The sequence below is a fragment of the Misgurnus anguillicaudatus genome, chromosome 25, assembly GCF_027580225.2.
Source record: "Misgurnus anguillicaudatus chromosome 25, ASM2758022v2, whole genome shotgun sequence".
NCBI lineage: Eukaryota > Metazoa > Chordata > Actinopteri > Cypriniformes > Cobitidae > Misgurnus > Misgurnus anguillicaudatus.
Window position 1 is genome coordinate 18,854,581 of NC_073361.2, and position 12,594 is coordinate 18,867,174.

At 37.7% G+C, this 12,594-nt stretch overlaps 1 protein-coding gene across 4 annotated transcripts in view; it reads left to right on the top strand.

Annotated features, from left to right (window-relative positions):
* tpk1 (thiamin pyrophosphokinase 1) overlaps positions 1 to 12,594 on the top strand; it is a 78,823-nt gene that overhangs the window by 26,915 nt on the left and 39,314 nt on the right. For all 4 annotated transcript variants that reach the window (XM_055182082.2, XM_073863753.1, XM_055182083.2 and 1 more), the window contains exon 5: positions 8,087 to 8,159. In XM_055182082.2, coding sequence (XP_055038057.2) covers positions 8,087 to 8,159 — 73 coding nt within the window. The remainder of the gene's footprint in view (positions 1 to 8,086; positions 8,160 to 12,594) is intronic.

Here is a 12,594-nt window from a genome sequence, read left to right on the forward strand (position 1 = left end):
GTACCTTTTGCATATCGTTAACATGTACTAATACACACCTACACACTAAAGGAAATGTAAAATCGTGAATCGGACAATAGGTGCTCTTTAAAGTCACCCTGTGATCAAAATTTTTCAAATCAAAAAGTTTTTCTTGTTGTTAATATGTCTATGTGGTGTTTTTACAATACTTTAAGACAAACCATTTGCAAATTCATCATTCAACACCATTGCTGAGTATTTTCTCACAAATATGCAATCAATCACGGTAACACAGTTAAACGAGTGTATCAGGTAGTCTGAGCCATGATATGTATGCTGCATAGACATCTATGTGTTTAAAACTGACCAATGCTATATCTATGTACATATATATATATGGTCTGAGCTGGGGTTATAAGTAGAGGCGGGGACTAATTAGCATATTATTCATAGTTCCCCGTATACTAATTTCCTTCCAGAAAAAAGTTTTTTGTGATTGTTGCGAGCAAAAATCCTTGATCTTGCGGCACGTTTTCTTAAAAAATGTGATGGGATATGCGAGATATTTATGCAATTTTATGCTATGAAATTGCGGGAACTTGCAAAAACTGCGGAAACTGTTCTCAGCTTTTGCAGCTTTTCAGTGATGTTCACGTCACATAATCACGTCACTTCATAACGTTCCCATGGCAACAGGGGACATGGCTGCGCTTGTGTGAGGTAATTGCAACATTTTTCAACTTTCTGCTAAGATATATGTGATTTTTGCTACAAAAATGCAGGGATTATGAAATCATGCAAGACCTGCATATTTTGCGTACGGAATTCTGCAATTTATACAGCGAAAGTGCGGCGTATTTAAAAAAATGCGGCCCCGGCATAAATATGCGGACTTTGGCTGATTATGTGTTAAATCATGCGATCGCATGATCGCGTTTTTCTGGAGGGACTGCTAAATTAGGCAAGGGTGTGTTCATTTTTTACAAATTGTTTTGTGTTATTAAATGTCTTGTCCTTAACTAGACACAAAGTGTGTTGTTTTAACACAACCGTTTTAAGATTGTAGAGTAACATTCAATTATTTAAAGGCATGAAGAAATCATCTCAAAGACGAAAATTCATTTACTCTAAACTTGTATGAGTTTTTTTATTTTGTTGAATTCAAAAGAAGGTATTTAGAAGGTAATAGAAATACGGAATGTAGCTACCAGGCAGCATATTTAATATTTCTTACATTTCAGAAACTATTTATACTTCCAAACCACACATTATATCATCTCGCTATTGTCTTGTACATTTGCAAGCAGCAGTTGATTTGTTTTGACTGAAGTGTGCATTTCCCACAAGACCTTTTGGTGAGGAACCGGAACTCCGTCTGGCAGACCCCTGGCCTTGCCTAATTACATACATCCACAGTGATTACTCATTTTTAATCTCCCTACGCAAACAGAAGCAGACAGGACAGGAAATCTTCAGAGGAGCTTGCGCACAGATCAAGACATATCTTGTTATTATCTCACAGTGCCTTAAATGTAATTACTGCATTGACCTTTACTGGTACTCTTTGATTAGTTTAGAAAGCTCAGCTTTATATGAACTGAAGCAGGGAACACGATATTGCTCAGATCTTGAGAAACATGGCCAACCGTCCAACCCATTGCAGATGGTCTGTTATTACGAAGCAGTTTTCTGCGTCTATACTGTCTGGATTATTGACAGTGAGTCTGTTGTAGGCCATCTTCAGATGTTCAAATGCCTTGTTAACTGTTACATTGGTGTATAAATAAGTTTTTAATTTTAAACCCCATGTATTGCTGTTTTTTTGGCCTACATATCAGTGGCTTAAAGTTTATTAAAGTTGAGGTTCATTAAAAGGTTAAAAGATGCATTTTAATTTAATAACATGAATTCAAAGCTGTAAAATTTCTTTAATTTATATAAAACCCCTTTTTTTATGTCACACTAGTGACATAACTTTGTTTTGAAAAGTGGTGGGGGCAAAGAATGCCCCCGCCCCGCCTTTCAAGTTCGTCTATTCGATACTCCGCTGTGATTTTCAACTCCAGCTCTCATAACATTGGTTCCCAAACTGTGTCAATACAGGGGAATTATTCGGGGAAAGACACTTTACCATGAAGTGATGGGGACATGTCTCAGATGACAGTTCCACCAGCAAATTACGTCAAGGCTACTTGCATACCAAAACATTTTAACTTTATAAACATCTCAGGTTACGTATGTAACCCTTGTTTCCAGAGAAGGGAATGAGACGCTACGTTTCCCTTGCCATACTTCCGGCGTGCCTGTACACCCGCTTCTGCATATGCCAGATAAAGTGGGCATTCCTTTCCGCCTTATAAATACTCTCTGGCTTTTGCCTATGACGTCACGCTCAACCAGTGGTCGAATTTGATATACATACTCAGACATCGTCATGCTGTAGGCATTCTCCATAGCGTCAGCTCTCTGACACAGCGTGAAGTTCCCTCGACAGGGAACTAAGTTTTACAATACCAATTTTCTCTGATTTTTAGAGATAAACAGGCAGCTTTTATTACATTGCCTTTGAGACTTTTGTAGGTACACTTAATTTTATACAGCGGGGAAAATAAGTATTTGACATATCAGCATTTTTATCAGTAAGGGGATTTCTAAGTGGGCTATCGACACAAAATGTCCACCAAATGTAGCCATCAAGCCAAATATTGAATTCATACAAAGAAATCAGAACATTTAAGTATACAAGTTGAGTCATAATAAATAAAGTGAAGTTCTGATTGAATTCATACAAAGAAATCAGAACTTCACTTTATTTATTATGACTCAACTTGTATACTTAAATGTTCTGATTTCTTTATTCAATATTTGGCTTGATGGCTACATCTGGTTTTGTGTCAATAGCCCACTTAGAAATTCCCTTACAGAGAAAAAAAATGCTGATGTGTCAAATACTTATTTTCTTCGTTGTATGTGAAGAAACTGACTTATTTTAACACATATAAAATGTGCAACAATTCTTAAGAGAAACAGAAACAGAAGGGTTAATATGTGCCACACAAACCTGTTGTCAATCGAAAAATCGTCCATCGTCCATTTTATTCCTTTATTTATGGTCTTACTTGTTGTTGCATTGTTTTATATATGTGTGTATTATTTGTATATTGTTGTTGTTCAGCGCTTTGAGATTTACATTTAAATGCGCTATAGAAAATAAAGTTTATTATTATTATATTATTTATACTAAAATGATAAAGGTTTTATTTCTAGGCTACTTATTAGGTAATTCTATTGAAGACCATGCTGAGATGCAGATGTTACACACTGTCAGGAATAACAATGTATTGATTTCTTAATCTGATAGTAGGTGGATGCCAGATGAATGGTATTTTCTTCTTGTTTTTAAGAATAATATATTTTCCTTCTTATGTTTTACTGTGACTGTGCCTTCCAGGTTGCATTGTGGGTAATCATGTGTTCATGTGCTTATTCTGACATCACTACCGTGACAATTTCTAAACAACCTGGATTTGCAGTTCAGTGAGTGCATCTATTATAAGGCTTATAGCTAAACCTCTTTTGTATCCTCTTTGACAGATTTACAAATTAGACTTTGTACGTGATAGATGCTCAACAAGCACAGCAACGCACTGTTGTTTAGCTTGGTAGATGTTGTGCAGTTGTTTCGAAGCACTTGTTTGACCTTTGCTGATTATGAAGGAGTCGAAAATGAACTCGAAGGCATAATCAAAAGCTCAGATGATCCACTCAGGAGGTTTCATGATTTCACCAGACTTTCTGTAATGAAGCAACAGCTGAAGAGGTCTCTTGATATTTAGAGTGGCGTGTAAAACCGCCAGACATAAAGCAGATGATCTGTTATTTAAATCCTGAGTGGGCTTATTGACGTACGAAGTAGTGTGAAATTTGCACACCATGAAACCAAGCCAATATGTGCTTCCCTGTTGATGAAGAGTCGCGCCATTATTTGCAAGGAGAGGTGGCACAAATGTTGTTTTTATCTTCAGAGCTTAATTTTAACCTATTCACTTTGACATCCTCATACATGTTGTTCAAGAGAAGGTAACAAGGACAAAACAAGACAGATAGGGTCAGTAACTGCAATCTCGTGAGTTTGTCTTGTCTCTTTGTGCTGTGACAAAGCGAATCAACCATCTGATGCGACAGGGCGTCTCGTCTGGCGCTCGCCCGTTGGCGTCGGTCTTGACCTCTTTGAATTACTTCAATTCTTAATTCTAATTTTCTCCGCGCCACTTCGAATTGAGTTCTTTTCCAACGAGGTAGAGTCGCTACATTACGATTAACTTTAAGTGACACTTTAATTTGAATGTAAAAGAGGTGTATTTTGCCTCCAATTTGAGCTCGGCAGTAGGAAGAGGCGTTTTGTGCTGATAAAATGTCAAAAGGAAAGGTTTCATTTAGCTTCACCTTAATGTGGCCACAGAACTGTCACCGCTGAGGGTTATTTATGGTTTCTTGTTTAACTGGGGTCTGTCGCAGAGACCAGAACAAAAAACTTTAAAACTGTTCATAGCTTTGAATTGCTTTCCTCGCACATTGAATCCTGGATCAAAGCAGTGAGATGTTTCGGGATTGTGCGTCATTTCACTGGTACTGGGTGGCTTGAGGGTGAGTAAACCATGGGGTCATTTTCATTTTTCATGACTATATTTAGGGTTAAAACCAATTAATCTAACATAAATTATTCCATGTAAGTTGACACAATTTGATATCTCTAATTTACCTACTGTAACCTATATGTCTGTGGGAGGAAACCAGAGTAGAGCCCTGAGCAGGACTGTTTTCATATACCTGCACCACCCCTTCCGCTGAATTACTGACCAGGACTGCCCGCCCCCATAACCTGCGTGTTTCACTCCCGCACGTGCCCGCAATGTTTGTGTCCACTCCTGCGGATATCCTCTAAAAGCTTGCGAAAAATGTACACAAATGCTATATTCATTCAGATTAACATCCAGAATAACAGACATTAAACATGATTGCGTTTGTCGGAGCCGATGGTGTAGTGGGCAGCGCTCCGACATGTGGTGCTTTCGCACTTTTGCCGACCCGAGTTCGATTCTCGACTCGTGGTCATTTGCCGATCCCATACCCCGCTCTCATCCCTGTACTTTCCTGTCCTCTCCTAAAAACTCACTGTTAAATAAAAGGCAAAATCTGGCAAAAAAAAATGATTGTGTTTAAAGGTCACGTTCTTTCTGATCCCATTTTTTAAACCCTAGTTAGTGTGTAATGTTGCAATAATAGCATAAATAATACCTGTAAAATGATAAAGTTCAATGCCAGTCGATATTTTTTCTTTAACAGAATTTGCCTTCTACTTCCTGCTTTAATGACGTCACTAGAACAGTTTTTTGACTAAACTTTGCCACAGGAATACGTCAGTCGCCAGCTAAGCTAACAGCAAGCTAAGCTAACAGCAAGCTAAGCTAACAGCAAGCTAAGCTAACAGCAAGCAAACTGCTATCGAATCACAACACATTAAACAAACTACACAATCAGAACTCGTTACGTATTTCTGAAGGAGGGACTTCATAGAACAAGAAAGACATCAGACCGTTTTGAGGACAGTGAAAACAGCGCTATACAGATAAGTAAATTATGTGAAAAAGTACGTTTTTTTACACGTAAAACATGAACACATGTTATATTGCGTGCTGTAAACACAATCAAAGCTTCAAAAACACAGAAAGAACGGGACCTAAATAAAGTAATGCTAAACCGAAGCATTATAAAACAAACAAAACCACAACTAGCGGCATCTCAGTTTTTAAATGTAATGTGTGATACACACACACACACACACCAAAGGATTAACTAAACAGTTTAAAAAGTAAATAAGCCAAAGCTCAGTATGAAATTAATTTATCTTGTTACATAAATAAACACATTGAACTTAGAAAACAGGCAAGATATAATTTAAACAAATTAAAAACAAAACAAAATAAATAAAATGCCTTGAGAAAATCTTACATATATAACATTCACAGTTCTGTAGCTTGCTATTGCAGGCTATTGCAAAATAAAATAAATAATAAGAAGAAAATAAAGTAGCCTACTTGACAAACAAATCAATTTGATCACTGGGCCTTGCAGACTTTATATTACTATCAAGATAATGTATATTGCTGACTGAGTGCTGTCCCAGACTTGTCCGTCTTTCTTCCAAGATCCGCCAACCCACACTGAATGCCCTCTCAGACAGCGTACTAGATGTGAGGATGCTCAAAATAAACAGGAAAGGAAAGCACTCTTTATTGAACTTCCACATGCACATTCTCTCGATCTGGTTTGTCGGCAAGTCGCTGGCCCTGTGGGTCTCCTGTAAAATTTTCCAATCGCCCACTCCCAGCCGCAACAAAGGGAAAACCACCTGCTCCCGCGAGACCCAACACAAATCCTGCGGGAGCAGCCGGGTTTCCCTTTGCTGCGGCGGGAGTGGGCGGTTGGAAAATTTCGTGAGAGACCATGACTTGCCAACAAACCTGATCCAGAGAATGTGCTTCAGTGGTGGAAGTTCAAAAACCCACGTTGACAAATGCAAAGTCTATACAGGAAGGCCCCGATCGAGTCGGGGAGGCAACACTTCATTGTAGATAGTAGATCTTAAAGGAACAGTTTTTATGCTTTTATCCAAAGTAACTTACAGTGCGTTACAAAGTATAGATTTTTATAAGTAGCCTACTTGTGTTCCCTGGAATTGAACCCATGATCTTTTGCACTGCTAACTCAATGCTCTATCAATTAAAGGAAAACACCACAGTTTTTCAATAAATTTACTAGTTTTACCTCAACTTAGATGAATTAATACATACACAATTCTTCATCTTTCAATGCGTGCACTTTTAATCTTTGTACAGCGCTTCTTGAATGTGTTAGCATTTAGCCAAGCCCTATTCATTCCTATGGTTCCAAACAAAAGTTTTATTTTGTGTCACCATACTTACTCGTGAAACTACTCATGTAACTTTAAATAGGAAAAACATGGAAGTGTTTGGTGGCACTAAATTCATCCCTGTTTGGATCCTAAGGAATGAATGGGGCTAGGCTAAATGCTAACACATTCACAACGCGCTGTACAAAGATTAAAAGTGCACGCATTAAAAAAAAAGGTAGGTATGTATTAATTGTCTAAGTTGGTGTAAGATAGTATAATATTGAAAAACGGTGGTGTTTTCCTTTAAGCTGGGAACACTGCAGGAGCACAGTTCAACTAAACCCTCATGGCTTTATTAATTCTGTTGAAAAAGAGAAATTTCAAATAGAGCATCCAAACTGCTTTTTTCTATATAGTAAACATGACTAATGGCCACATTTTGGAACACAAACAGTGTGAGATAAGATACGTGCTGAAGATTAATACTCACAGTTGGGGTTTTTCAATAATGATAGTGATGCTTCACTTAGCAAACCACACTAATAACCTACAGAGTCGTAAAAAGTACAGAGATGCAATTTAAAATGAGAAAGTTTAGTATCACTTTTTCCTCGACCGGCTTCTTATCCAGTTATGTTTGAGCCACAAACGCAGCAGTGAAGAGCAGATAGAGCCCTCGCTGTAATCCAGCACAATGTTAAAATATCACGCCGTCGCATTTCAGCGTCATGCACCACCCAGCGAAGCGTGAAATCATAACGTTGAGTCTTTATGCTTTAATGCCTGCCAATACCAATGCTGCCTTTCTGCTCTGAAAGAATAAAAAGAAGCTTCAACATGATCTGCTTTTCTCAGATGAAACACTCGTCTGAGCGAGGAAAATCTTGTCATTTCTTTCATATATAACGTAAATCTATGTTTAGCATTGGGTTTGGGGTGATGTACACAGCAACTGCACAGTATGCATTAATTCTTTATAGCCCCCCTGTGTCAAAGAGAGCATATATGCGGCTTTTGTTGTAAAGGGGAACAGATAACGCTGTGACTGGCAGCCATTGAATGGTTGTGGTGAGGTCTTGTCACGAAAGTTTTCCATGGCTCGTATCAGAGCCCAACCTCTATTTCAAATGATTTAGGAATGTGATGGCTGCAAATTGTGATTATTTTTAACCCTTCACTTTCCCTGATCTCTCTTTTTCTTACATGAAGTTTTCTCCCAGACTACATAAGTGGAGATTTTGATTCAATCCGACCAGAAGTCAAAGATTTCTACAGAGAAATGGTAAGCTTACTCTGCAACTCGCTTTATTTTTTTATCATACGTCTTATTGCACATTCTTCCTCTTTCTCTCTTCAGTTTTTACCCATCATAAATTAATTCAGTTTCTGCTGCTCCTGCTTAATATCTCCTCAGCCGGTGGGCTGCAGATCTGCTCTGATAGTCATGGACGGCAGGGAAAAACATTGCTGAATGCAAATGATAAAATGCAACTAACCACATACTGTAGTCTTGCGCGGTTAAGATAGCTGAAATAAATAGGCTTATAGACTTTGAAAAGAGAAAGCAAATGCTTTCCAAATGCTTTTTTATGTCAGAGGCTGTGCATCCAATAAAGCAAGATAGCATTATTTGGATGGCAACATGAGGGTGTTGCTTGACATAGAAAAGAACTAAATACAACCCAGACTGCATTACCATATTTTTCGGAGTATAAGTCACTTCGGAGTATAAGTCGCATCAGTCAAAAATGCATTTTGAAGAGGAAAAACATATATAAGTCGCACTGGACTATATGTCGGGTTTATTTAAAAAATGATTTCAGAAAATCAGACATTTAATCTGAAAACAATAGCACAGAACAGCAGATTGAATAGGTGTCCGTACATGTTAAAGTATCATAAACAGTTATTTACACGATACACGATAGCATACAGAACATACCTGGGAGACTGAATAGGCTAAATTAAAATGATAAGCCAAATCAAGTTTAAAAAGGTCCCGAAGTCATTCCTCATCACTGAATCCATTGAACTACATAAATACAGGAGCAGCATAAAGCGGACTCTCGCGGCTGTAGACGGTAATGGTTTCTCTTGGTTTATATGAAATAATTTTGACGTATAAGTCGCATGTGACTATAAGTTCCAATACCCACAAAACTATGAAAATAGTGTGACTTATAATCCGGAAAATACAGTAAATATACATTTATTTGCAGTGAGAATTTTTTACTGGTCAGTGAGACCAGAAAGACCAGTGAGAGTTTTTTACTGGTCATAATTTCATTTGCATATTAAATTATTTGTCTTTGCAGATTAGTAATATTAAAGGATTAGTCCATACTCTTAAAAGAAAAATCCAGATAATTTACTCACCACCATGTCATCCAAAATGTTGATGTCTTTCTTTGTTCAGTCGAGAAGAAATTATGTTTTTTGAGGAAAACATTGCAGGATTTTTCTAATTTTAAATGGACTTTAATAGAGCCCAACATTTAATACTTAACTCAACACTTAACAGTTCTTTTCAACCGAGTTTCAAAGGACTATAAACAATCCCAAACGAGGCATAAGGGTCTTATCTAGCAAAACGATTGTCATTTTTGACAATAAAAATAACAAATATATACTTTTAAACCACAACTTCTCCTGATGTAGATCCGGTCGTGATGCGCCAACTGACCCCACGCAATACGTCATGACGTCAAGAGGTCACAGAGGACAAACGCGAAACTCCGCCCCAGTGTTTACAAGCGTCTTGAAAGAGGACCGTTCCTACGTTGTTGTATGTCAACTGATACTAATTAATGTCTTTGTGGCAGGCAGTTTATTGTTTTAAATGGTCCGCAAATGTGCGTTTTATATATGTAACGCGTGACCTCCCTACGTCACTACGCATTTATGTTAGGTTGCGCTGGACCGGACCTTGACGAAAAGTTGTGGTTTAAAAGTATATATTTTTTATTTTTCTTGTCAAAAATGACAATCGTTTTGCTAGATAAGACCCTTATGCCTCGTTTGGGATTGTTTATAGTCCTTTAAAACTCTGTTGAAAAACAACTGTTAAGTATTAATTGTTGGTGTCTATTAAAGTCCATTAAAATGAGAAAAATCCTGGAATGTTTTCCTCAAAAAACATAATTTCTTCTGGACTGAACAAAGAAAGACATCAACATTTTGGATGACATGGTGGTGAGTAAGTTATCTGGATTTTTCTTTTAAGAAAATGGAATATTCCTTTAATAATTGTGTATGTTTACATTTGGGAACTTTCACTTAAAGGGGACATATCATGAAAATCTGACTTTATTCATGTTTACATGCTATAATTTGGTGCTTCTATCAACCTAGAAAACATGAAGAAGAACAACCCAGTAACATAAATAGGTACATAAAAAATAGCTCATTCAGATTTTGCTCCCTATCTGACATAGAAGGGTGCTCTTATTATAATAATACTGCCCCTAAATCTGCACTATCCAACCACTATAATATCCACTGATGCAGAGAGGGCGAGAGAAAAAATTTGACAGCACAATTGAGTTTCAATTACAACAAAACACCATTATGACGATCAGTGTTTGCATTTCATCAGCCACAGGGACACCCACATTTTATCTATGGGGTATTTTGAACCAAAACTTCACATACACACTCTGGGGACACTTTTTTACATTTTAATAAAGTCTCATAAAATGTCCCCTTAAACTGTTAAGCGTCGCCGTCCCTAAATTTGCATTAATATTGTTGATGTAAATTTTAATCCATCACTACAAACTATATATCGTTGGAAAGGTCTAAGCATCCAGAATAGACATTTCAACAGTGTTTTATAAAATAAATTATGTAGGGAGAGTAATTGATTCATTTATGAAGAGAGTGTGCCTCAAAACATTTATTTTCTGTTAAATGTCACTGTCCCACCAGCAGGACAACTGCATTTACTTCAATGTTTGCATGTGATTTTTTATCTAATCATGACAAACTGTATATTGTTTGAAAGCTCCAAGAGTGTAGACTTAACTCAATAGGGTGGGGTGACACTTAAAAGGTTAAAAATAATTTTGGTTCTGAGTCCAACTATTTGAGAACCATTAAACTTCTAAGTGCTAAAGTTCTAACCGTGGGTTCACACCAGCCGCGTTTGAGGTGTCAAATTAGATTTTTTATTTGCCGCTTGAACATTTTGAGTTTACTCCACATTCTAGTCATTGAGAGATTCACGCGAAAATTTGCGTCATGGGAGGGGCTTGCTTTCTGTAATCCCGTCAATACTAGAGCTATATACTAGAATTTTTATCTCGCGCATTTGCCGAGGCAACACTCAATTCGCACCATTCGGCCGAACTAGACGTGCTAATGAGGCGGAATCGCGTCTACTGCGGCGTGCTAAACGCCTCATTCGCGCCGCAAGACCTCCAGATGCGTGTCAACGCGTCTTCACATTTAATTTATCTGCTTACAAAAATCATCATGTTTTATTTTCTGCCACCATACTTACTCATGTAACAGTCTTTAAATAAGGAAAACATGGAAGTGTTTGATAGCTTTTAAATTCATCCCTGTTTGGATCCTAAGGAAAGAATGGGGCTAGGCTAAATGCTAACACATTCACAACGCGCTGTACAAAGATGAAGTGCACGCATTGAATAAAGATAGGTATGTGTTAATTTGTCTAAGTTGAGGTAAGAACATAGTAAAATATTGAAAATCGGTGGTGTTTTCCTTTAAAATAATACATTAAAGTCTTTGAAGATTTGAAAACATTTAGGAAACAACTCGGATTCAATCTCTACTGTCGAAAGCGGGGTGTGATGGTGTGCACGAAAGCTGGCTCACCTATTTTCTGAAATTCATCCCAAAAAGCCACACAATTCTTGAAAAGTTTTGAAGTGGATTTCACATCAATGGTTTCTGGTCAGTCTTGACAGGTGTTATGTTCCTGGTAATCTGGAGGCTGAGCTTTGACATGATAGAAAAACAAAAGCCCCCTGTGCCTTTGAGAAGAGTCTGCAGGTTTCTCTTTGCAAGACTGTCATTTTTGGAAATTAGCACTCTTTAAGTCTGTTTGAATGAAAATCATAAGAAATGAGTAGCAGAGGTTATTAGCTTTGTTGTAATCCTGCATACGTTAATTTTATCTCGTTCCTAAGCTGGTGTATGTGAGTTTGGGGAAACAGAAGTTTGACAGACCATGACGCCTGAATTTAAATGAGTTTGAAAGAGGAATAAAAACAAGGGTTATGCTCTGTGGAGGATAAAGGAGAGATCAAGCCACAACAGGAACATGCTCCTGAGCTGACGTGCGGATGCGGGATTTTGTGGTACCTGCTGCGAGTGAGAAGTCACCTGCGACGGGCCGCGTATATGCAGTCATTCAGTGGAACTGAGAGCAGAAGATGCAAAGTGTTCCCTCTGTCCTCCCCGAAACTCAATGAATTCCCCCTGCAAGAGATCCAGTTTACAAAGCACAATGTGCAATCGTACATAAAAAGAGACACTTGTTTAAAGGCACTATCGGCTCTTGTGTAGCCTCTTTCTCAACTTTCTTTTTCAATTTTAGAGGCTGTTGTTTTACTTTTTAACCCTGATGTTGGTAACAAAATACATTATTGGATTTTTATAATTCAGTGCACATGAGGTGTTCCAATTCCAATTTCTTTCTTTATTTATTCTTCATGCCATTCCAGCATCTATGGCTATATTCATGGTGAGAA